This window comes from Synchiropus splendidus, chromosome 7 (genome assembly GCF_027744825.2).
Source record: "Synchiropus splendidus isolate RoL2022-P1 chromosome 7, RoL_Sspl_1.0, whole genome shotgun sequence".
Lineage (NCBI taxonomy): Eukaryota > Metazoa > Chordata > Actinopteri > Syngnathiformes > Callionymidae > Synchiropus > Synchiropus splendidus.
The window spans coordinates 12,215,030-12,241,611 of record NC_071340.1 but is presented as its reverse complement, the minus strand read 5'-3'; the positions used below and the strand labels follow the sequence as shown (position 1 = coordinate 12,241,611).

The following is a 26,582-nucleotide window of genomic DNA, read 5'->3' as shown; positions in this document are numbered from 1 at the left end:
CAGTCTCCACTTCACTCTTGACGTCTCATAAACATTCAACAGACAATGACAAATTTAGTGGGAAAATAATTTAGGAAGTCACGTCTGACTCGTGTGATGGTGGTGCTTTGGCTGCTTAAACAGCTTCTCATCTTCTTCAGCAGTTAGTAACTAGAGTGGCTTGTGCATTTCCTTATTGATCTACTGAGATGCTCCCCACGCTGATCTCCTATAGCCACAAAAAGGTTTGGACTTTTCTTTGGACTGAGCTTTATTTTTGTGTATTTTTCTGATGTTTGCTGATGATGTCTTGCGAGTGAGGAGAAGGTGCAGCCGATATACAGTATGAGCTGGAGTGAAGCACTGACTGTCTTCCAGTCTGAGACCAAAAAAAATGATAGCAATTATAATAGCAACAATGAAAATACTTGATCTGTGTAGGATCTTTCTGAACACTGTTTTACAAGGTGTGAGCAAAACTATGAACAAGGATGCGAAGAATAGTGTCAGCAGAAGACCATGGATAAACACTGAGGATGGTTTCACCACTGGGGTGAGGAGTTGCAGCTGTGTTAGAAGCAGGGCATGGCTTTGATATTGGTTGTCATATTTAACCATATGGATGTATTTGATCAGCTTTGCATGGTAGGTTGTGTCAGGTATGTCAGTGAAATACTTAAGTAGAAATTGTGTCGGTGGTGAAGGATAGGTGTTGTTAACCTTTTGGATCTCGGGGCCCATCTTTCCCAGAACAAATGGGCCCAGGGCCCATTCAATAGAACTGATTTATTACTTCTGATTTACTTCTGATCAACAACCATATTTAATCTACACATTAACAAACCAAAACCTTGCGAAATGGCATGAAACCATATTTGTCATTGAAAAGTCCATCCAGCAGCAGAACCAGGTGTAAGTCATGTTCATCCAATTTATTAAAGAAAAAAAAGGGAAAAAAAACACTGTTGAGAAAACTGAATAAAATTCTGAATAAAATAAATATAAAAAAGCATGTCTAAACATCATAAAAAATATATATATATTTTATTTAAACACCAAAGAAGATTTAAGTAAGTGTAAATGAAAGTATGCAAAGTCAAATTTATTTTCAAAACTGCTTCAACAGATGCTTTCATGAACAGATTTACTGTTGGGGGTGACATCACTTTCTTTTTTTTTTTTTTTTTTTTCCAAGAACCTCTCCATAGAGATGAAAACTCATAGCTCCATCAAGTGCTGGTGGGTAGGTCTTTATAGACTCCTTCCAGAGCTGGTGAAATACTTGGGTAATGTTTCTTTGATTTTACTAGACAAGCCATAGCAAGTTAGTCTGATCATTCACTCAAGGTTGGAGAGTTACCTCCTGCGTTTTACTTGTGTAGAATGCAACTGCATTTCGTGCAAAAAGTGTCATTGAAACAGGAGATTAATTCATCTGTCCAGATGCATGTATGAAGTCGATGGAGCAGCTGGGGTTAGAACTTCAGTGAATTTCCACACCGAGTTAGAAGAGCCATCTCAGGTGGGTTTTGATTTCTAACCATGGCCTTTGTGATGTAGCTATAGTACTAGTAGTGTTGTAGCCAGAGTAGTCTAAACTAGATCAACCCTCAGTCTAAGAAACCAGCACCCATGGGTTGGCAAGAGCAGCAGACCAGAATATTTGGGTCACTGATGTTCAGGATCGTCTCAAACTTAAGTCCAGGGGGCGTCACTTCTTTGAGTGTGGAGCTGTCATCTCGAGTCAGCGAGGTTCATGTGATAATCTAAGCAAGGGTCTATCTTGTCTGAGGAAATGGGACATTTCTGAATGAATGTTCTGGTTGTGAGCATGAGACGGTCCTGCAGGAAACAATGGAAAAACACAGGCGACCAACATGGCTTTAAATGAAACCGTCTTTATTAAGTAACTTTAATATCAGAAAAATAAAACTCTTAAAATTCTCTTTACAGCAAATATATAATATCAGTGCTTTGGCCGCAATAACTTAGAAGGCCGATATAAAATATAGTCTGCTTTTAAACTCCTGACTCAATTTGAAGAATTTATATGCCACAAGACTCCCTCTACATATACATAACAAAAGTGTAGTAAAATTAGCAAATACTCTGAAACTGTCAGAACAGCTTAACAATATATGTATTTATATATATAGAGAGAGATAGAGAGAGATAGATAATCTAATACATTATACAGTATAACGTTCTTAATTTGGTGGCGTACAGACGGAACAGGCAGCTCGACTCCTTGGCCTTTGTACAGTTGCAGTGTGGTGTTAAATATGCAGACATGCTTGGTGGTGCGCAATCTATTCCCGAAAAGGTTGAACGGCAGCTACTGTATCAATACTATAATCGTCAATACTGTAAACTAACAACTACTAGCAGATCTCCTCCTGCGGCGTTTCCAGCTCTTCATTCGCTAAGATGAAAGCAAAAAAAATCTTATTGTAAACATTTTAATATAGATATATTTTTATATATATATGAAATGTAACAAAATAAAAATAAGATCTGTATATTCATCAGTCAACAGTAATATTACATAATACACATAGAAAAAAAGTCCATATTCATGGTTTAGTCGAGGGTTGTTAGTGTATTGCATTCCCTCTGAGAGCCGTCCAACTTTGTAGAACCAGGACGGAGAAGAGCCCAGGAAGATGGTTTTTTTTTTTTTTTTTTTGCACTTTTGGTACCCGTTTGGCTCAAGTTCCTTTTGACAGCTCGATCAGAGAGACAATGTAGCGATGAAATATATCCCATGGTGGACTTCTTTGATGTCCGGAGTCACTTTTGGAACCTTATCAGTTCAACAGAAGACAGAACACCCCCCCCCACCCCTAACCCTTTCCACGTGTCCCCTCCTTCTGAACAATGGCATGGTAAGTGAATACCAAAGGAAATAAGTGAAGGGGTGAGCAGAAAAGGGAGTCGGTGTGACCCGCGAGGGGGAACCCGGATGAAATGATAAACCATGCATCTTGTTAATTGAAAAGAGTCGGGTGGTCAGAAGCAAACTTCTTCACGTTCCCAACCCACTGAGAATATTTGCATAGGCTCCGTTTGATGGTGCAGAACAAAAGCTGAAAGTAATCCGTTGTGGCTGTCGCAAAAAAAAAAAAAATGGAGCCGCCGACAGAATCTCCAGGTCCAGTATGAAAATTCCAGTTTCCAACAGACTTCACCGAACGATCAGCTATTGTAGGTTCCAGGTTCAACAGGAGGAATGTTACCAATAAAATGTACAATCTGTGCATTTCTCTTCGGATCCAAAGAAGCACTTTGTTTCCCAAATAAAGAAGCAAACACATAAGTAGAAAAATATAGACGCAGAATGAACTGGGAGTGATTCAAAGGCGCAACAAAAAGGAAGCATACAAAAAAAGACTTGTCCTTTCCAGAAGTGTATTTAAGACTTGAGAGTTTTGTGTTAATTTTAGGCTGTTTTTTTTTCTCTTCTAAAAGGCCACTAGTTTGTTGTTAAGATGGAGCGACACTCCAGTGTTTTCTTTGTCTACTTGAATTAGGCACAAATCTATCGTAAACAGTTGTCGTTTTTCAATGCAGAGCAACGCGGTGATACGGACGCCTAACATTGTAGGAACGTGTTAGCGCTTGGTGGGGAAAATGGAGGGTGGAGCCAGTAACATGTCCGAGGGTCAATGCTAACATGTAATCCGCGTAGATTCGGATAGAAAAGGCCTTACATTAAATTTTTAAGGCCATGATGTTATTTGGAAGGTTTGTTGGGAAAAAAAAAAGCGCAACAGTGATTCAAGAAGGAATAGAGAGGGTTACTGTTTCTTTCTCAAGTTGCAAAGTTCGTCTTAAAATCAGAAACTAAAACCTCTCGTGAGTTTGAAAGACTTGATAAAAGTGAATAAAACTTCTCCCTCAGTTTGGAAAAGAAAAGAAGATATTAAAATCAACTACAAGACTACCATCCCAGTTTGACCCAATGGAAGTCAGCTGCATTCCCATCATGGGCGTTGTATAAAGTTAGTGAGCGAGATAGGTAAGATTAAGGGAAGTAAATATACTATCATCAGTAGCACCCAGTTTGGTAACTGCTGCATGCTGCTACCTGATCAAGTCCAGTTCAGCTGAAGTGGATTTCATCTCATCCTCACTCTTGCTAAAGTTGGTTGCCTTACACATTAACTTATCGGTAACTTAGTAGTTCTCCAACTTTGGTGTTGCAACTCCAGACTCTCAGCCATAAACCTCAGTCCCTCCTGTTCCCTTCATCTTCAGTGGCGACACGTTTCCTAAAGCGGCCACCACCGTTCAGGAGTCATAATTTCACAATAAACTAATATGTTTGATTTTTTTTTAGTCTGGAAATGTGAGTGCGACAATGTGTTTTGGTTTTTAAGGCCAGTTCAGCACCGAGCCGAAGTGTATCTGTCGCTGCTCTGCTAAATTGATCGATTGAGACTTGGAGGAGCAGCGTTGTTTTGTAATACCGTTATGTAACATCCACGTTGTGCTCTTTTTTCCACCATTAAAAAAAAAAAAGATTTAAAACTTTAAAAGGACATGTTTGTAATGAAGTTGTCATGACGACAACAAACTGTAATGTTGTAAGACGCAGCTATGGCTACAGGTTAAAATGACTTGCATCTGATAGTGTGACGTTACTTTTCATCGCAACCTAGTTATGAACAAAGCAACATGCTATTCACGGTTAAGGCCGGCGCTGGGCTGTGGCGTTGTAAGATGGTGTGTTCCATATAGAAAGTTTACAATCCTTGCCGTAATTTGTTTTAATGTCACAAATAATCTTCTCTGTAAAAATTAGCAAAATAAATCTTAGCAAAAATGTTTCTTAAAAAAATCTCGCAGCCAATGCGGTGCTTTTTTTTTTTTTTAAATGGGTAAAGCTAATCGCCTTTGATCTATGTCCCGAAATATTGAGCTAGATATAATGAAGCATGTGTACAATATACTGTAAATCCATCCACTATCGTATCGTAAATATTATACGGTTAGTATGAGAACATATGTACATTTTAGTGTGTGGGTCTCACGTGTAAACATGCTCACTTTACTGGCTCGCTCGTGCCTTGAGCAAAACAAAACAAAAGAGGCGGGGCTACAACTTTAGCACTGGACAATTTTTAAGTATGTAAAATATGTTTGAAGTTCATTAAGATGAAAGAAAGAATAACGCAATTTGTCCAAATATAAAAAAATAAAACAAATATAGGTAGGCGAACGGAGATGAGTTCGTGTTTTACGTGGGCGAAAATATATATATATAGAGAGAGAGAAAGAGCGAGATCCCACCCCACCCACTGCTACATACAGGGTTTCTGACCCTCCCATCGATAGATCAATCCATCTATCAACCAATCAAAGAAGACTTCACAATCGCAGGCACATGAGCAGGTAAACACCCAAGACCATGACCTAAATACATCCCCCTCCTCTTCCATGAACCATCAGTGTGGACCGATCTGATTTTGGGACCATTTGTAATTTCCCTGCACAATATATAGATGTGGGAAGGCCGATCCCTCTTCAGTGATCCAGGCTCGATCAAGTCACATGTTGCGCAGCTGGATGGCCTGTGTGACCGGGGACAGGCACACAGGGCACACGGCATCAGCACTCTGGCATATTTGGGTGGCACAATCGAGACAGAAGAGGTTATGGCCACAGGGAACCAAGGCCGCGATCACCTGGTTATCCATACAGTGGATACAGATCTCCTGTGCTCTTCCCGCTGACCCGAGCCCCAGGCGGTACGAGAGGGTGGACTCGGGAGGGGAGGAGGAGGATGTGGTGCTCTCACTGGAGGAGGAGAAGGCTGAGCAGTAGGAGGGTAGCCGGTGGTTGATGTGGGTCCCCGCAGAGCCAAAGGTCCCCCGCTGAACATGCTGGGCCTGAGGATGCTCCAAGGCTTCTGTGCCAGAGAAGGTCGGGGACAGTCGGGGGGTTCCCGGCTGACTCGTCTGTGGACACAGCAAGTCAATATATTCAATCATGGAAGGTCAACAAAGTCATGAATAAGCAAAGGATGTCACAGATTCATCCATTGCCATGGCTAATATGATGCCATGATAACACAATTAGGATGCCAACAATGGTGGGACACATAAAAATAATAAACAATAAAACAACTATTTTGAAATTCCACTACTCTTGGTCGACTAGTCTGCATATGGTGTGTACAAGTTGCCGAACATGCCAACATAATTATACCGTTGAAAATAGAAGTGGAAAAAAGAAGTATGTCAATTGTAAAGTCTTCAATGCTTTGAAATGAATTGGAACCTAAAGTAATTGCTCAAAATGTGGTGTAAAAGGTACGTCCTTTGATGTATCATTGTCCCATAGCTTCAATTTTCTTTCCTCATATTGCGGATTGTGCGAAAAAGAATGACGACGTCATGACTAGTTGAATGCGATTTTAAGAGTCGATTACGATTGACTATGTCAACTAGTCGTTGCAGCACTAAACACATTTAACTCACAGAAAGCTGCAGATCTCAGGTCTGCCTAGTGATGGACACACAAGGCCAACTATTCCTGCAAAGTTGGAATCAAACTAGTTGGACTTGAAATAGTGTAGTGTCACCAGCACTATAAACCGTCTATGTTTTCAGTTACCAAGCGTCCTCCTTTTATCTACGGGAAGAATTTGCCCACTGGTGGATACAAACAAAATAAATAACAAAATCAGCTGAAATTTAGAGACAAAGTTTTCACTTATAACTTTTGGAGCATTCAAGTTTCAACGCCCCACAATTATAGTATACATAGTAAACAATAATATTTCAAAGGTCTCATGTCATCTCAGGGACTTAAGAAATAAGTCACTCTTTTGGGACAAAGATGCCAATGGAATAATTTTTTTTTAGAGAGGGAAAAGGGTTATGTTAAGATGAACTGAAGAATGCATTTAATAAACACATCAAATGCAAAAATATTTTCATTTTTTCTATTGTTTTTTCATGCAAAATGAAACACGACTAAAATTCATAATCAAAATTGATCAACAACCCTGTATCTGACTAACATCTTAAATTCAATTTGAGAGCTCCAAACTAAACATAACTTTCCTCTAATATTGTACTCATCTCAAACTTCATGGAATTATGGAGACTAATCAAGCGCAAAATGGAAGGTCAAGTGTTTTAAAGACCTGTGACTATTGATCATATTTTGACACTGCAGTGAGTACTAATGGTGAAGTGACACCCACCTGAGACGCAGGAGCATCGAAGCCCTGAATGGTTTGGTGGTCCACAAAGGGGCTCCAGATGTGTGGCGGGGCAGCGGAGTGTGAGGCAGGGGCAGTGGAGATGGTCAGTGGGTCGAATCCTGAGGAGGAGCCGCCCCCTCCTCCCAAGCTGGTCAGCTCTTCGGATCCCAGAGGCGGCAGGCTTTCTCCAAACCAGAAGCTGGTGTTGCCCCCATTGCTGTTGTTGTTGTTATTAGAATTGGCGTTAAAAGGGCCGGTGGGGCTAAAATCTGCCAGCTGGTTTCCATTGCCGTAGAAGGAATCAGTGGAGCTGGAGCCACTGCCCAGGGAGCTGGAGCTGTCGTTGCGGTAGGTGGAAGACATCCGGACACCAGTGTTGATATTGCTATTGATTCGCTGAGTACCGTTGATGCTCACTGGCAGCAGGCCACCACCACTCAGAGTGGAGACGCCAGCCTGGATCCAGCCCTGCTCGCCCAACCCCGCCGACGAGGAGTTTTCAAAGCTGACATCCGTCCCGTTAAACTGGAAATCGTTGTTGTCGACACCGGGGGCTTCGATGCCACCACAGGATCCGGTGCGGAGTGCAATGTGGGCCTCGATCTCTTCCCTTGCCCGGTCTACATTCTCCGGCATCCCGGTGACTTCAAACACCGGCTCCTTGTCACGACTGGGGGTCACAATGTAGGTGTGGGTCTGCTGCTGAATACGCTTGATGGTTGCACCTAAAGCAGTGATGAGAGGGGAAACCTTGCAGTTTAAAAGCTTTAACTTCCACACATGCCTATTAACACCCGAGTTCAAATCGAAAAATCTGTTATCCATACATTTTAAAGCGGGTTCAGTGAACTACGAGACTAACTAAGAGATTAGGATAAATAGACTACATGATTCACCACTTCAACATCTCTGTTGGCCTCTTCTGTCTAAATAGCACATGCCTGAGAACCAATGCGGAGCAATTTACAAAACAACCCCAGGGTCCTCTGACACCATGGTGGTAATGTCAACAGTGCAAGAGGTTAATGGCTCTGTGAGAGCAAAACGTTCAAGGGATGGTATTAATATTGATATTCACAGTCGAAACACTTAGCAGTGTTAATAGACAATTTGTTGATGACTGTTATACACGAGAAAATGTGCTTAAAGAATCTAGTATGGATCCAAGATAAATATATATATATATGTGTGTATAACATATTCTGGTTTTCAAAAGACTGAAAAACTCACCTTTAGGACCAACAACCAGCCCCACAACACGGTAGGGAACTCGCACCTGCAAGATTGAAAAAGAAAAAATTGAAATATTTAACTCATAATGTAAGGAGTAAATTGCCTCAGCTTTTCACAAGATATGTCAATGGGCAGCACTGCATTGTTACTTGAACCCACTAACCTGAATGGTTGTCTGACCAGGTAGGGTCGGTATCCCCGGACTGGACACGGTAGAAAGAGACCCCGCTTTGTTCCGGGAGGCTCTGATGAGGGAGAAGTGTTCGGCAGCAGAGAGGATCTCTCTCTTGGCCATGGCCACATCTTCCTTACGCCCCGTTACAACAAAGACGGGCTGCTCTCCCCTGACTGGAGTCTTAATGTAGGTGTTGGTTTTGGCTCGAAGCGCCTTAATCTTACAGCCTGTCCGAGGAAAGAAAAACAGGGAACGGGGAAATGGGGGGAAAAGTCAAGTTAGTTTATTCCACCACCTTGAAACCTGAAATTCCATCAATCATTAACATTCTTTAAGAGCAGCAACCATGTTTTGACATGGTCACTTTCACGATCAGATGGACACATCTGAGTTTGGTCATCTTTGGGATCTTATGAATTAAACATTGGCCTCAGCTGAGGTTGAGAGCCCAACTCTGGTACCAGCCATTTCCTGTTGTTGTCGTTAACACTGCTGAGTGCACCCTCCCCCAACTCATCTGTAACACAACTTTAACAGAATCTGATCACATTTGTTGCAGAGCGAATGATGTTATTTTCGAAACAACGAATGCGACGTGGCTGTGATAGAAGATGGTGTACTTTTCTTGGGGTATCACGGCTCTTCTGAAGCTCTGGATCACAGCTGATGTGGCAGAGCAATGGTGACCAACACCGTTTTCATGTTCTTCAAGACAAAGACGCTTCGTGTTGTACACGAAGGCAGTAAAAAAAAAAGTGTTCAGGCTGGACACAAGTGACACAAAATCACCATCAACATGCAGGAATTCTAAAGCAAGATAGCACGCGCGTGTTTGCTCCACAAAGGACTTGAGATGGAAACTTTAGTTGAGAGTGACGGCTGGGAGGCGCTGACCCACTTAGCATGAGTGCTAAGCTATGTAGCAAAACGGTAACTGCGGGAACATTATTCTGCTCCTTTTGTTCCAGAGGTCAGTTTTGGTTATCTTCATGGGGCTAGTTTGCCTCATGTTCTGCGAGCCCTGCCACTTTATGAAGAAGGTTAGTAGCATCAGTAAGTCTGAGGCTAGCATTAGCATCACTTCTCCATTGTGAGACAATGACACGGTTCTGAAGTTTTTTTCCTGCCGACAAAACCGACAAAACACCAATAAAGTGCAGACGTAAATACGTGTAGACAAAAACAACTCGGGTACTTTACCCGGTGGCTTCAGCTGCACTCCCTCCCAAATATATCATGAAAAAGCTAACGCTAACAGGCGGATGGTTACCTACCCTGCCTTCCCACAATCTCAGCGACATGTTCGGAGCTCGGCACGGCCACACACTCGGTCGTGTTGACGCTCTTCCGCCGAGCCATGAGCGAAGATTCCCCCTCGAAGACGCCGGGAGGAAGCATCGCCAAGCCGCCAGCCGCCGGTGCCATGCTGCCGCCGACTCCGACGTCATCCAAATCGTCTCCGTTGTACAATAACACGGTCTCGATCTGCTCCATCCCGGGTGGAATAACGGAGCCCCCGGAGCCCGGCGGGAGGTTCTGGTGGCGGTGGGCCTGTGCGAGCAGCGAACTACCTGTGCAGCCAGAGGAGGAGGCTACAACATCTGGCTCCTCGTCTTCAGGCGCTGCAGTCATCATAGCTTCATCCCCCGAGGACGTCCGATGTCTCGGTAGGGGCTTCAAGTCCAGAACCGTACCGAGGATACTGAATTGAGGGGCCGTTCGGTGGCGGTGGAATGGGAGGCTTTCGTCGGTTTGTTCGATGTTCTGGCTTTGGGTTCCGATGTGCTCTTCGAGGCCCATACCGGCGAACGCGTGCACTAACGGTGCTGGGACTTCGGACTCTCCCTCGTCGGCCTCCAGCAAAGACGTGCTACTAGGCATGGTGCAAAACCTCTGTCGCCGGTCTCTTAAATAGATAATACAAAAAATAATAATAATAAAATATTGAATGTAGTAAAAAAAAAAGGGGGGAAACAATCACAGAGCGACCAGCGCCTCTTGGTTGAAATGTGTGCCTTTTGTTTTGTCTCGCCTGCTCTCCATGAAACCCTCCCTCCCCAAAGCCAAATCACGTCCGATTTATTCCCGCGAGATTCCGCGTAATCTTGTTTGCGTCACAGCGATGATGAACGTGTTGGAGTGCTGTATTTACTGCAGTATTGATTTCTTACATTTAAATACAATTCAAGGAACCCACAGGTGAGACATTGCATCAAAAGGAAATTAAATAAAGCACGATTTATTGAAGTGAAATTTGATGAGCAAACTAGGATAAAATGTGAACTGGGATAAGGAACACATTTAATTCTATTTATTATTTTGTATATTTTATTTTTTTTGGGAGTGATCCAGATCAAGCACCATCTGGAACCAGGATTCCTGATTTTTTTTTTTTTCATGATACTTTGTCACTGTGTTGGGAATAGACGGAAGCTTGCATTTCTAGTTAAAATGGAAATCAAATTACTTTAAGATTATGAAAAAGCAGGGCCATTAGAGTCCTGAATGAAGCTCCAATCAAAGCATTCAAATTCCCTCCCACAGCCTGAAAAACAACAGAGGTTTATTGATTATTCTATATTGTCTGTAGCCGTGCGAGTGTGTGGGTTGTACTTTGTCTATACATGACGGGTGACCACTCCAGGGTGTCCCCTACTAGTTGCCCCGCATTGCTGATATATACTGCAGTTACCATTTTGGGAATACGTGGTGGAAAAGGAAATCTATATAACAATAAAATCAAAAGACTTATGTTGAAGATGGGTCATGGATATGTACAAACATAAATAATAAATGAACAAGCGAGGGAAAACAATGCCATTAAGGTAGTTGCAAGACTAAAAATAAGGATATTATCTCTACAGCCAGTTCAGATTCCACTTTTGTGGAACAAAATAGCTATAAAAGAAGCTTCTCCCTGAGTCTTTAATAAGCAACTACATATGGATAACTTGATTTGAGGGGCAATTGTGCTTAAAACATATTTGAATGATGCCAAAGCCTAGTGTCACTGGGAACTTTGTAAACCAAATTAAAGGGCCTGCAAATGAAGAGTACTTAGTTGACAGAGTGGCGCCCAGAACAAACCAAGAAAATGGAATTCAGAGATCGCTCCCTTCTCCTCACCGGGGATCACATTCAGTAATTCCATTTGTTTGTACTGTATCTTAATTCATATGCCATTGTTAAATGACCCATTCCTACTGTCCATTTCCGTCATATTCCATTTCCCAAATTTCGGATACATTTAACCTCTATTGAATGGTGCTCACTGCGTTTTGACGAATGAGGTCGTGGGACGTTAATCCAGTCCATGACCAAATGTCTGATGACATTTGTACATAGTCAGCCACGTTTAGTTTGCTTTATGGGAGGAATGGTGCATGATAGAAGCCCATGCGACCGCCCTCCGAGTGGCTGTCCAATGGACAAAGGAGAAAGGCGGAGCGTCTCCGACTGGCAACCAATGAGATTTTACGTTTTGTATACGTATTTTAGTATTAGTCGCATCCGGGTTAGCGCTGAGGTGAGTCGCCAAGTCTCTACTTGATGGACGTTGTATATACCTTTGCCTTTATTTAGGCCAGGGTCCAATTCACCTGATACATAAACAGACTCCGCATCACACGGAAAATGACATTTGATAAGATATAAGAGTTTTCTTATCGCATAATTTCCGGCTTTCTTTCTCGTTAGCTTGATGCTAATCAACGTCCGGGTTAGCTTCTCACTACTTCTCGATTTTACCGCACGATAGCGTGCACTGCCTGTGTGTGTTTGTGTTTTGGTGGTCACGCCTGATCCCCCCTTTTCAAACGTGTAATTCTTAGTTATCAGAATGGACGGAACCTTCCGGCGGATGCTGCAGGTCCTGCTCGCCCAGCTGCTCTGTGTGTGTGCTCTGGGCTCGGAGCTAACGTTTGAGCTGCCAGACAACGCTAAGCAGTGTTTCTACGAGGACATCACCATCGGAACCAAGTGTACGCTTGAATTTCAGGTAAGCTTGTTAAAATCACCCAATCTGCTTCGACATTCATATACGATACCGATTACTGAATATCACATGCACAGATGCGTCTCGAAATGATCGAAGATCTAGTGAAAGATTCAAATGAATTGACTATATGTTGTTTTAAATGGTACTTCCATATGGCTTTTCATCCATGTAGTACAGTGCTGCGAAACATGCGTGGTCATTGTGTGAAAAAAGGACTGGCACACTGTTGCTGAGGCTATTATTTTTTATTAGTAGCAACCACTCATTTAATAGCCTAAAACAAACATGCAGAGAATTTATTGGAGATTGAAGATATTGATTAGATTAATGTGAAATGGCTGTGTGCTGTCACCATGTTTATAAACCGTGTTTATATGTTAATATTCAGTTTATTTGCTGTTAAGAGTGTTGAGCAGTACGATGGGTTCAACCAATCACTTGAGCGGCAGGATTTAAAAATACACCTTTATGAGGTGTTGTTGATCCAGTGCACATTTAGACACTTATTTTTCCTATTCATCATTAAAGATGCCAGATGATTTTGCTGCTGTACAAAGCAAGTGAATTTGAACATGACTTGAAATAGTTTAATAGTTTTGTAAAACCCTGCTTGTAATTCCTGTGAGGTGTCTCTGTGTGAGGAGTAACCTGACTTATAAAATGCTTCTAGAAACCGGTTTGCCTTGTCCACCAGCAGGCATTTTAGATGGGACTTGAGTGCCTTGACAAGTATTGTCTAACTTATTGTGAAATATTTCTTTCCTGTTATTTCCCAATATTGCCAATTCAAGCCTTTAACTTTGCCTGTTTGACAGGTGGTGACTGGTGGCCATTACGATGTGGACTGTCGCTTGGAGGACCCGGACGGTGTGACGCTCTACAAAGAGATGAAGAAGCAATACGACAGTTTCACCTTCACAGCAGCCAAGAATGGAACCTTCAAGTTCTGCTTCAGCAATGAGTTCTCAACCTTCACCCACAAGACGGTTTATTTTGACTTCCAAGTCGGTGATGACCCTCCACTCTTCCCTAACGAAAACCGGGTAACCGCTCTCACCCAGGTGAGTGTTCTTCATGTATTTACACAATGCAAATAAACAAAATGCCATCCTGTTATTTTAAAGAGCATATGCTGCACAATTTTACGAGTCTTCATGTAAAAGCTGTGTTGTAATTTCTTCACTTTATGCGTCCTCCTTTTCATGTTGTGTTAAATTGTGTTAAGGTCTTTTTTATTATTATTATATTCCAGTTTTAACATCTTCGTTGCACTTGTGTTTTTCTTAGATGGAATCGGCTTGTGTGTCAATTCACGAAGCCTTGAAATCAGTCATCGATTACCAGACTCACTTCCGTCTTCGCGAGGCCCAGGGGCGTAGCCGAGCCGAAGACCTCAACACCCGTGTTGCATTCTGGTCCATTGGCGAGGCCATTATCCTCCTAGTGGTCAGCATCAGTCAAGTGATCCTCCTGAGGAGCTTCTTTTCCGACAAGAAGACGACGACAACACGTGTCGGATCATAACATCTGGCACATCTCATCACTTTCTTCGTTTTTGCCCGGCCTGGTCTGCATAGAGAAGTTTAGAACAGCAGTGCTGAGAATGCGCACTCGGCTCTTCATCAGTCAACACAGTTGTTCTTGAGGACTTTATGCAAATGAGTTCGCAGAGTTCATGTAGTCTCGAAGGGTTTTTGAAAGGTGCACAAGTGACTTGCAGAAAAGCTCTATTGTGTTGATATGCATAGTCTGTTCATGCAGCTTCCTGTGTGGTTTTTGGCAAACTTCATACATGAGATTGTTTTTATTTGCTATATTCCTGTTTTATTGAGATTCACTCATTCATCAGTTTGCGCCTGTTTCACGCACATTTTCTGGTCAGAGTTTGTAATAAAGCAAAAAAAGTGGCTATGTTTATTCTGGATTAAAAACTGTAAAACTATATTTATGTTACTAAATATTCCTGATTTCAATGTCTGATCCCTCTCACGGCTTTGCTTTATCAGCTGATGTATGCATAGTTCTCTTGATTCTGAAATACAAAATGTAGGAAAGCCTTTTTAATACAGTACACACAAAGATGTCGCTTTTATAGTTGTGGAACTAACTTATTTCATGCTGTCAGCTGTACTAGTTTTGTGAAGCTACCTTCACTGTTTTTTGAACTGGTACTCAATCCGTCATGTCTGCAAACTTATTTCCTTAGCGGCTGAATTGTTGCTTTCTAAAACATTTTTCTTGAATGTAACAACCTGCTCGTCATTGTCAGATGTAATTTCAAAGTTCTTCCTGCAAAGAATCATCCACACTCTTAGAAAGGTGTTCACCTCTCTGGAATACAGGAATACAACTAAACGTTTGCCTCATTTCTTTCTGTATATCTGTTTGGTCTCAACGTGAATCCTTCAGTTCACACTATTGAACAATGTTTATATTTAAACTGAACATTTTGTATCACTATTTCTCACTAAGATTTGTTAATCCAGCCCAAATTTAACTCTTGGATATGTGTCAGCAGATCACTGAAGAGGCTCTGTAACCAGATTAGCCATAAAGCCACAAGATTAGCACCCTTACATTACCAACATGACCTGAAAAAATTCTGCTTTTCAAAAAAAAAAAAAGAAACCTCTTAATTTAGGATTTTCTTGCCTATTTTGTCATTCATTTGATATCTCTTGTGCTTTGTGAGCATTTTTACTGTAGGTTGTTGCACTGGAAGAAGACTTTTGGACTTACATTTGTGCCCTGATGAATGTTCTGGTTAAGTTATTGGGTTTAATAAAGGAATAAGCGTTATGAAAAGTTGAATTATTTTTGGTTTCTGAACAGTGTGTAGTCATGCTGCTTTTTTCCTGTAGGGAGTGATACAACGCAACCTTGCTCAGCTCTGCAGCCTCATATATTTGAAATATGATCAGCTCCATATCTGTCCTCTGAAGCTGTAAAAACGTTGTGTCATAAAACAAGAACATTTTGCTTGAAAGCACTCCTTTATTGCCTCAGTGAGCAAAATTGAAATAAGCAGTGTTCACAAGGCAGTCTGAACTTTATTACACAAACAGTAACCAGTCCCTTCTGTAGCTGTAGAGCTACATGTTTTTGACCACTTTAGAGTGGCTGTCCTGGCTTTATAGAAAAACAAAGACAGCACCCTATATTCCCTATTAGAGTATTTCATATGAGAAGTTTCATATAGTAAAGAGTATACCGCGTAATGTTGCAGTATGCATTTAGTGACGAACTAGTGACTTGTATGATGCAAAATAAAAGTTACAATTAAAATGGTGAGATGATTTCTTTTCAATAAAAAAAATAGATTTTATGACCTACAGATGATAAGACATTTAATTAAATAGCCATAGATAGTAAATGTTAGTTTTTATAATAACAAAAATACAGTAAATGCTTCACATCAAACATCTGCTAAACAGGATGATACAAATACCATTTCATCCAATTTAATAAAATTTTTCACATTTCAAAAGATCAAGTTATTACTTAAGTAGTTTACAAATATATTCAGACAAATGCATGGTAGATGAGTATATGTGTAAAGAAAATGTGCATATAAAAACATTCGAATCGTTCGATGAATAATTTGCTCATACGGTATTTCATGAAGAGGGTCTTCCCTGGACAATTGTAATTTCGTTCACTTGGTGTCACTATACTTCACAATACAGTACTAAGTGTTTGCTTTTTTTCCTTCTATGATTTATTTACTTATTTATTCACTTTTCCCTCGCGTTTTTATGTCTAATTTCACAACTTTTAATTTAATTTTAAAACTTTGTTCTCTTCATGTAGTCATGGAGGCGGGGGCAGGGGTCAAATCTGACCGGTTTAGGTTTAAATGTAAATAACCTGCTTCAATGTGCACTAACGAACTCTCTTGTAAAGCTGCTCTTCAGAGTCGGTTTCAGTGGCGACTGCGTCAGAGCGCTGCGATTGGACGCTGCGCACGTCACTCATGCGCTCTTGTGGAGAAAAAGACTGCGTTTGCTGTTTGACAGAAACCGAGTCGTGATCCTCCGGTGGAGCCGTGGGTGGACTGCCTCCCCCGTTTACCTTCCCCCCTCTGCGCTCACTATTACTTCCCTGCCACCTCGCCCGCCGGATCCGAGGACGACCGTTTTCACCGTTTTGGTGGTAAAAAAAAAATGTATTTTTCGTGTCAATAGAAGCGGGTCTCCGCGAGTATCGCGCTGCTTGTTCGCCCGAACAAGAGACACATCACCGCGGTATATTCCGGGCTAAGCTACAACCGCAGAGGGTGGGGGTGGACTTGTGTATCCTGGCCCTCCGGAGCACCGCCAGGATCATGAATTGGAACAATGACAAGCTGAGGGAACCATTGTACTGTAGATGAGATGTCAGAGTGTCGTCCAGAAGTAAGTTCGGAGAACCATAGCTAGTTGGTAGGCTAAAGGAAGTTGGCTTAGCCGCGCGGTTCCTCTGGACGGTCGTATGCGTTGCTGGACTCTGGGCCATCTCCGGAGGCATTAATCATTCACCTAGGGAGACTTCCTAAAGGCTTGGCTTGATAAACACTCGCAGCTTTCCGTGCGAATTATCGGGGCAACGCTCCTTTGCTAGCTTGGCTACCAGCTAAAAGTGCAGCTGTAAACAAAGAGCTCCACCTGTCCCCCCGGGTTCCATCCACGGACAGACTGTGTCTTTTGTTTACCGGGCAAAATATGGATTTAAAAACGGCAGTATTCAACGCCGCCAGAGACGGGAAGCTCCGGCTGCTCCAGAAACTGTTGGAGAACAAAGATGGACGCGAGGTGACCAAGCTGATGGGGGAGAAGACCAACGGGGCGACCCCGCTGCTGATGGCCTCTCGGTACGGCCACCTGGACCTGGTGGAGTACCTGCTCGAGTGCTGCTGCGCCCCCGTGGAGGTCGGGGGTTCTGTCAACTTTGATGGGGAGACGATCGAAGGGGCGCCCCCGCTGTGGGCCGCGTCTGCTGCGGGTCACCTGAAGGTAGTGCAGTCGCTGTTGGGTCACGGAGCGTCGGTCAACAGCACCACCCTGACGAACTCGACCCCACTCAGGGCGGCCTGCTTCGACGGCCACTTGGACATTGTGAAATACCTGGTGGAGCACAAGGCAGACTTGGAGGTGGCCAACAGGCACGGACACACATGTCTCATGATCTCCTGTTACAAGGGCCACAAAGAGATCGCTCAGTACCTGCTGGAGAAAGGGGCGGATGTCAACAGAAAGAGCGTGAAAGGTGAGCAGCTCTTGTGGTTGCGCATTGCACGTGATAAATCGGGCCCGTATTTTTGGAATATAACGTCAGTCGCGGTGTGATTATTGACAAGGAAGGACTTTACCTGGACGTACTGTCATTTTGAATCAGTAATGACTCAGCAGATTCGAACACTGGCAGTGGAACATGACTTAGTCATGACTCAATCATCTCATAGGTGTGTCTGACTTGTTTAGTGCTACAGTCCCAGTTCATTTCATTTAGAAGAGGAGAACCTTCCAGGTGTATTGTGTCTTGTTTCTAAAACAAAGTCAACCTCACTATTCAAATTAGATGAAAAAAAAACTTGGGGGGGGGTGGGAAGACCCCAAGTCTTCAAGGGTTTCAGTCACTGAAAGTGACATTTTATTTTTGACATCTGGCGTTTCATATACAATTAAAAGAAATATGGTGTTTGTTGTTCGTATCAGTGGGGACAGATGGTCTTCTTTGAATTTTCCCGAGTCACAAGGTCATGACTTATTTCAGCACCTTGGACTGGTGAATGAGAGGATGACTGGTTTAACTTCTATTTCGTATAATATCCACTAGTGCGCTGGGGTTGGAGTGACCTAATTGTGTTTTGAGAGCAGGAAAAGTAGAGCGTATTTAACGAGGATATCTCAAATTCCAAGTTTACCGTCTGTTAGCTCTTCACGTGTACTTTTTGGATTCAGTCCTGACGAGTACAAACTCTGCCTCGAGCCAGACTTTAGCCTCAGGTTTTTATAGTATCAGCTTTAATGATCTATTTGACTTGGGTCTTTAACCGTATTGATCCCACTTGAACGAGATGAAGGGGGAAACTGATGTGTTCTTAAAAGACAGATTTTTGAGGTCAGACACTCCATTCCAGTAGCTGAATCATCCTAACAGTCTGCAGTTGACGTCCCTTGTGTATCCACTGCTTTTGTTTGCCGTACAACTTATGACTGTGTTCTGCCCTAACCTTTTTGATGGTTTGAATGTTACACTTCATCTGTTTACAGAGACGTGTCTTCTTCTGGTTTTTGAGATTTCACAGACTTCATTGATTCCATATCCATTAGGTGGAGTGCTGTGTTCTACTTAGCTACTGTACTAGCTGGGTTAGCGCTTCCAAAGCATGTGATATTGTTTATCTTTAAAGTCAGCTTTAAGTAGCCTGTCAAATGACTCTCATTTATACCTTTCGTTACCAACTGGACTTGATTTACATTAACATTAACATTTACTTTGTTAAGATGTGACTCACTTATTTGTGTTTGTAATGTATTTAAAATGGGTGGTAGAGCTCGTTCCAATGATTCATCAGAATATGTTCTCATCACTCTTCAAAAAAGTGACAACTCAAAAGCTAATACTGTGTTGGCCACTGGTTTACTTGCATATATTTGTTTATACCAAATGTGCATGAAGTAGACGTATGAACATCCACTTTCTTGGTTCTTTTATAAGTAAATTAAAAAGGGAACTCGAGTATTTTTAGCAGTCTTTTTTTTTTTTTTTTTTTTGCAGCGCCAAGTTCTTGTAGTGTAGACTTCTCCCATGGGCTTACACTGGATACCCCTTTGGAATTAAAACCCCATCCTTCCGCATGGTAGCTATTCTTGCTATGCTCTGAACAAATTAGATGCCATATCTTGTTAAAGGTTCTTCAATCCACCTACTTTTAATAGGCTTTTAGTCATTAAATCTTTTCTCATTCATTTTTTTCCCCCATTAATCCTTAAACTGACTGAATGATATGTTCATCCTACACTCCTGGGCCTCTTTTCTCTAGGTATACCTAAAATGCTTCCTTACAGATTTTGGGTTTGAGACAAATGGAAATAATTGTTGTGAAATGCAAAGAAACCGCGACGGCCTGTCTATGATTTCAGCAGTGAATAACGGCAAATGCTCGATGTGTCCTCTCATAGGCAACACGGCGCTCCATGACTGTGCAGAGTCAGGAAGTCTAGAGATAATGCGCATGTTGTTGCACTATGGGGCGTCCATGGAGCAGGACGGCTACGGGATGACCCCGCTGTTGTCCGCCAGCGTCACAGGCCACACAAACATTGTGGACTATCTAACAAAACACCAGCAGGTCAGCCCTTTTTATTTGTTTGCTTTGTGTGGACTCACTTCCTTGTTTAAACCAATTAAATTGAGTTTTATAAAACATTTTTCAGACAAGCCACAAGGAACGCATTGATGCCTTGGAGCTTTTAGGGGCCACATTTGTGGATAAGAAGAGGGACTTGCTTGGTGCATTGAAGTACTGGAAGAGGGCCATGGATCTCAGGTACCTGGACAGCAACAATGTTGTCAATAAACCCGAACCCAAGCAGCTGATCATGGCCTACGACTACGCCCGGGAGGTGAGTCATGTCTGTTTTTAAACCGTGTGTCTTAACCAAATGTCATAGGTCTTTCCCTGTCTGACGTGGGCCTTTCAGAGGCTTCTGTACCGAATGACAAGCTGCGTGGTTTCGCTTGCAGAACTAGGTCAAACCACGTTTGTGTGAGAGCAATCGGAAGATAAAAGTGGGTCATAAGTTTACACGCAAATTATTGAGTAAGTTTGTTATTGTGATGTCTTATGCTCCCACTTAGATGAACTGCTCTCCTTGTGCTTCATGTTTAACGCATGTTTTCCTGCTCCTCCACCCCGCAACGTGTAAAGACAAGTTCTAAACTTCGAAGAGCTGTTAAATCCAGAAAAGGGCGTTGAAATGTTATTGAATACACAACAGCTCTTTGAGCAGTCATCACTGTCCTATGTATACATTACACTTAAGATGGGTAACTTACAGAGATCCGTCATGAATCCAAATAAACACCACACAATCTGTTGTATTCTTGAGCTACAGAAACACTGACGGTACTCATGCTAGTTTTGTTGCTCTTTGCAAAGAATATGTTGGAACGAAAGACTTTTAAAGTTCACATCACTGACGTCAATGGTTATAAATCATTGATGGATTCTTCCATTCTAAGACCTTGGCTCAGCCATTGAAGTATTGTGTGGTTCAGAGTTGTGTTAGCAGTGGTTATGGAGGGTTACCATGTGGCCCATTAAGAGACTTGAGCTTCTGTTCTTCTCTGCACGAGATGGGCACATTTTGGAAATGATACACTGACGGCCTTTGTAGTGTGTAGCTGAACCTTCAGTCACGCTATGGAGCGTTGGACTGGGACTGATCAAAGCCTGTTTGGAGTGTTTGTGAGGTCCTTCTACTGCGCTGTAGTTGCTGTGAGCATCTGCAGATGTTTGAACAGCACACTGAATGATGGGAATACAAAGTTATCTTCAGATCAACCTGAAATGTATCTTTCTATGATCTTTCTCCATCATTCAGGTGACAAACGGAGAAGAGCTGGATGGTCTTATTTCTGACCCAGATGAGATGCGCATGCAGGCTCTTCTCATCCGCGAGAGGATCCTCGGCCCACAGCATCCGGACACTTCCTACTACATTCGCTACCGCGGTGCCGTGTATGCAGACTCTGGAAACTTTGAGCGCTGCATTAACCTCTGGAAATACGCGCTGGACATGCAGCAGAGTAACCTCGACCCTCTCAGTCCAATGACGTCATCCAGTCTGCTGTCGTTCGCCGAGCTCTTCTCCTTCATGCTCCAGGACCGAGCCAAAGGTCTGCTGGGGACGTCGGTGTCCTTTGAGGACTTGATGGGGATTCTCACTAAAAGTGTGCTGGAGATCGAGCGTGCAGTGAGGCAGAGTGGGCCCATGCCTCCTGACCCCACACAGCTCACCAAGGCCCTGTCAATCATCCTGCATCTCATCTGTCTACTGGAGAAGGTGCCATGCAGTACAGAGCAGGACCACTTTAAGAAGGAAACCATCTACAGGTGTGGCGCTCGCTCTTGCCTTACAGCTGGTGTTGTCCTTCTTGTGTGATGGGCTTCTGTGCTTCTGCAGATTTCTCAAGCTTCACCCGTGTGGCAAGAACGGCTACAGTCCGCTTCACCTGGCAGTCGATCGCAATACTACCTGTGTGGGTCGCTACCCGGTCTGCAAGTTCCCTTCCATCACTGTCACCTCCATACTGTTGGAGTGTGGGGCAGATTTCAACAGCAGAGACGACGATGACAACAGGTTTGTCTTTTTGTTTTGTTTGTTTCTGCATCGTTGGTTCTAATGACCAATTCAACACTTTGTGTAGACTGACTTCATGCTGACAGTTGTGTTGTAGTCAAGACCAGAACTTGCACAGAAAGAGAGAGAGCGCAACTGAATACACTAAACTGTACTAAAATGGATTTGTTTTGGAGAAAATGTCTATACCAATACCTTTACCTTCATAGTAGGAAATAAATGTGTGTGTCCATCGATTTATGATTCTGTATTCAGTTTGGTCTCCCCTCATTGGTCTTATATATATGTATATATATTATGCATCTTATTATCCATCTTTGGTTTTGTGTTTACTTTCTTATTGCAACAATATTGTGAAGAATCAGTCATGTGATTAGTGCATTTGTGGAATATCATTTATCATCCATAAGAATAAGTTGTATCCGAAGTGTGCACCAAACTGATGGTAGCCATTCGGGTCACACGGTGCTTATGAGTTGCTCACATTTGATCGGCTTTTTTTTTTTTAACACAAATTTGTCTGTGGCTAAGCTGGAGCAGCTCTGTGAATCAGGCGGCAATAGTGGTTTACCTTTTAGCATGTAGCGTGCAAAGAACGCAAGTATAGTTGCTGCCAGAGCAAAAGCGTGGGAGGGTCACTGTTCGATTGTTTTGACATCACATAAAAGAAGCTGGCTGTGGCACCCGCCCCGCAGCATTACGACCTTTTATCAATTAAATAAGAACGTCACTTGGCTGGCTTTTGCTAGTACGTCTCCATATTTTGCCAATGAAGTCATTGCTACTCTGACTTGGTTCTAGAGTCAGTGAACATTGCTTTTTCCACACAGCAGTCTCCTGGTTGTCGCTCACACGCCAGGACAGTAGGGTGTCTCCTGCGGTCTGAGCTTCAGTTTAAAAGTTGTTGTTTTTTTTCTACACTATTGGGAGAGAGTTAAAAAGGGGCATCATTGCAAGCCTCCTCTCATGTGTTGTGCAGTGTACTCGCTAACGCACCGACGTCTGCTTCTTCTCCTTCAGTCCGCTGCATATAGCTGCCTCTAATGGCCACGCTGACATCATGAACTTGCTGATCTCATGGGGGACGCACTTCGACAGCACCAACTCCTTCCAACAGACGGCGTGTGACCTCCTCGACGAGAAGGAGCTGGCAAGAAACGTCATCCAGCCCATCAACCACACTACGCTGCAGTGCCTGGCTGCCAGAACCATCATCAAGCACAGCCTGGAATTCCAGGGGAACATCCCTGAGAAACTGGAGGCCTTCGTCCTGCTCCACAGATAATGGTATCTCTACGTTCTGGAGCCTGGATGGATGTAGTTTCTACGGACAGTATTCATCCACGTGACTCACTCCGAGCTCGATCGTTCAAAACCTTCCCACGCAGTGTTTGGGTGGCGAGAAGACTTTGGTTTACAAACCCGTTTGCCGAGAGCGAACTCGAAAGACGCTGTGTCCTCCTTCAACTGGGATGAAAACTAAAAACGTGGACGAGTGGAACGAGCCGATGAGAGCAAGGGGTTTACACGTTTTTGCTTCAGAAAACGAGCTATTTTTTGCATATTCAACAATGCTATTTATTAAACGAAACTGAAGCGATTTTCTCCACGCTGGCGCCGACCCAGCCTCGATGTTGCCTGCTTCTTTTCGCAAAGCAAGGACCGCAGCATTTTCTGAATATGCTGGGACTTCAGGTTTATTTTTAATTCGTCCCGCCCCCATTGCCAACACTCGTTTTCTCAGTCACCATCAAGTTGAATATATATATATTTTTTGTACTTTTACAATGCGTTTTAGTTACGAACCTGCACATCTGGATTTCTGCCAAGCGGTGGGAGTTGTACAACTTTGCTATTCCCACTTAAGTGTGTATAAAAAAAGCTTTACAGGAGGGGTTTTCACGTCTGCGAAACACCACAAGTGCTTTATTCTTCCTATGCACAGGCTTGGCTGTTGGAAAGTGACTGTTTTATTCTGTGCCGACACTTGTCTGTGCAATACATCGTGACTTTTGTGTTTACCTCATTGCTGCCGTGTCCTTTAAGGTCCCCTGGCTACATCAGAGGGCCTTTTTGTATTGGCTGTTAGGAAGAGTGCGTGAAATGTGCGCGCGTGTGAAGGCGTTGTGTGTTTTCCAGTTGGCAAGTGGAGAGATACTGTGGTGAATTGGCGCTTGTGGCAATTCCATATTGCGTGGAGGCAAGTGGGTGCCACACGTGCCAGCTGTAACAGTCAAACAATTCTGGTGCGGCGCCACACGCGCGCGCTCCAACCTGGCCATCTTTATCAAACCGAACGTAATTGGCTCTATGTGCATATCAACCACACAATTCCTCAACGTCTATCTCAACTAGCTTAGTCGTGCTCATCATGTCTGACGTCGGCGGAAGAGTGGCGTGACTTGACAAAACAGCTTTGTGATCCATCTCATTTGCACAGTAGCTGGAGATGTGTTGGGTGGAGAAAAGGGCTTTTTTTTTTCCCCATGTTGCAGTTTGTGTTCAAACCTGACAATTCAAAACCGGAACATGTACGACGATTCCTGGAGTTGATTTTGGGATCTGCACTTTACTACAGTAAGAGTTGAACATTTGATATGGCATTAATCAAGTTCATGTCTTAATAACCCGTTTGACAATAAATCCATCTTGCACTTGAGAATCGTGTCGAAATGTTTTATTTTCTCCAGCGTGATTTGTAAGATCGCGTTTGCTTCTAAGATTCCACCACGGTATTTGGGTCCTGCGGTACAATATGGGACTTGCAGCAGCAAATAACCGTGGGCAAGATGTGGCCCACAGTCCTGGCATTCCATCTTCCTCATCCACTGAGAAGACTGTATTTAACCTCGTGGTTAAATGATCACAAGTCAAGACAAGACGTCATCAGATTAAAAAAAACAAAAAAACTCTTCTTCAGTCACATTCTTGATGTGTGACTGTTCAAATGGTGACTGGCATCTACCCCAGCCCATAATTTGTGCGTCTGGCTGCTGCTTACCAAAAGCACCTTTTATTGTTCTTTGTCCATTAGTGATTTATAAAACTTGCTAGAAGATGACCAGAAAAAGTGTCCGGTAGTGATGGCGTACGTGTTTGAATACCTGTTGCTTTGCAAAAAACAGATTAAAACAGAAAACTGGATCTTGAGTCACCTCAACTCTGACTCACCTTTAGTTTTGTTGGTGCTTGTAAAGTATCCTGAAGAAGGGAACAGAGGCTTGACAGGAACCTGATGCCCGATCTAATGCTGATCTGATACCGATAACTGTCCCTAAATCTGACCGGTGGACCTCAGTTAAGTGCTCCTCTCAGTCAAGTAGAACACTCAGTTATTCTATGAGTCTGGGATCCATTTTTCATTTGTCGGTGCAAGGCTTATTTTTAGATAAAATTAAACTCTCACATAGCCTGACAAACAACTGCACTCTGCCATGCTACCGCTGCCAAAATCCACTCACACGCCGCCATCACTGTTTACAAACACACATTGCCAGAATGAGGAAACACCATCGAGTCTGCACTTCATTCAGTTGCCTTGAAGTCAGTGGGAACCAAAGCTCATACTCTCAAGGTTTCACTTGTTGGGAGTTGCATCCTATTATCTTCTTTTGACTGACTCTGTCACGTCCAGCACTGTTTTTTTTCTTGGAAATCATGACAAAAAAAAACAATTGATCCACTTCCTGTTGATTCGCCGTGCTCACGCGACATCACGTCATGTGATGTTTAAACTCTGCTGCACAGGTTTGAACCATTTCGGTGTCTCCCTCAGTTCAGCGTGTGAGTGAGACGCTCTCTGAGGGTTTGTCTCGAGTCGGACACTTGAGCTGCCGGCTCAAGCTCTTCAGTCTGGAATGCTGCCACAGGAACCTTCGACAACACTTGCACTGCTCCTGTCGGTTCCAGGAAATGTCCCCATTTAAAACCAGCTGATTTATGGACTGTTTGTTCAGTCCTTCTCACTCAACATGAGCACAACGTCTTGGCACAAAACCTACTCGTGTTACAATGTAGTTACAGAGTTATTATGTCGGCAATAATTGGCCTGTGTTAAGTAGAATCAAGTGGAACACTCTGTAACAGTAAATTAAAATGTCCTTTAAATCAAATGTCATTGGCACCTTGAATGGAAAGTCCAGGGACAGTTGTTTGATCGGCTCTTTATAGATGCAGTGAAATAAAAATTCCAAAATGTCAGGCCACGACTTCAGGTCAGGGAGTGAATACTGTCGTGTTCTGAGTCTGATTCTGAGGATGAGAATAAATCTCCACCTCAGTCTGTGAGACCTGAGGTGGACATCTGCCCAGGGCGTCCTCCGTACAACACGAGCTTGCTTTGGTTGGCAGCAGGAAGTGAACAGCCTGTTCACGTCACTCAGGTGTGGCTGCAGCCACGCCCAGCTTTATTGGCAGGAAGACCCGGGACGGGTTGCCAGTTCATTGCAGGGCTCAACAATTCAAAGTATGTCTCCTTCTGTACCGTGGGAGGAAACACGACTTCTAAACAGAAACTAGGTATGAAAACCAGGGAGGTGTCTCCTGGAATCCTCGGATTCACCAAGAGAGGATTTAATCCAGGATGACTTTCTCAAACCTTAATTCAGAGGCGTCTATTCAGCACCGAGGTGTTACTCA

General features: G+C 43.1%; 3 protein-coding genes across 5 annotated transcripts; 2 read left to right on the top strand and 1 right to left on the bottom strand.

Moving 5' to 3' along the window:
* Positions 1-1,477: 1,477 nt before the first annotated feature.
* tmed7 (transmembrane p24 trafficking protein 7) lies at positions 1,478-15,825 on the top strand. Of its 2 annotated transcripts, none has more exons than XM_053870617.1 (4): positions 1,478-1,501; positions 12,431-12,597; positions 13,413-13,658; positions 13,885-15,825. In XM_053870617.1, the coding sequence occupies exons 2-4, from the start codon at positions 12,439-12,441 to the stop codon at positions 14,119-14,121; spliced, it is 642 nt and encodes a 213-aa protein (XP_053726592.1). In that variant the 5' UTR covers positions 1,478-1,501; positions 12,431-12,438; the 3' UTR covers positions 14,122-15,825. The 2 variants fall into 2 exon arrangements, with proteins under 2 accessions (XP_053726592.1, XP_053726591.1); XM_053870616.1 differs by lacking the exon at positions 1,478-1,501 and adding an exon at positions 12,007-12,126.
* Positions 3,725-11,929, bottom strand: LOC128762389 (RNA-binding protein MEX3B-like). 2 transcript variants are annotated; one of them, XM_053870613.1, is made up of 5 exons: positions 9,875-11,929; positions 8,589-8,827; positions 8,423-8,468; positions 7,193-7,917; positions 3,725-5,939 (listed from the first exon to the last, which is right to left on the bottom strand). In XM_053870613.1, the coding sequence occupies exons 1-5, from the start codon at positions 10,479-10,481 to the stop codon at positions 5,529-5,531; spliced, it is 2,028 nt and encodes a 675-aa protein (XP_053726588.1). In that variant the 5' UTR covers positions 10,482-11,929; the 3' UTR covers positions 3,725-5,528. The 2 variants fall into 2 exon arrangements, with proteins under 2 accessions (XP_053726588.1, XP_053726590.1); XM_053870615.1 differs by having other exon boundaries at positions 10,172-11,929.
* A 767-nt stretch (positions 15,826-16,592) lies between the features above and the next one.
* On the top strand, positions 16,593-24,593 carry fem1c (fem-1 homolog c). The gene is made up of 6 exons (XM_053871705.1): positions 16,593-17,841; positions 19,761-19,930; positions 20,016-20,204; positions 21,186-21,697; positions 21,768-21,944; positions 22,965-24,593. Exons 1-6 carry the CDS (start codon positions 17,298-17,300, stop codon positions 23,227-23,229), a joined length of 1,857 nt encoding a protein of 618 aa, XP_053727680.1. The 5' UTR covers positions 16,593-17,297; the 3' UTR covers positions 23,230-24,593.
* The last annotated feature ends 1,989 nt before the right edge of the window (positions 24,594-26,582 follow it).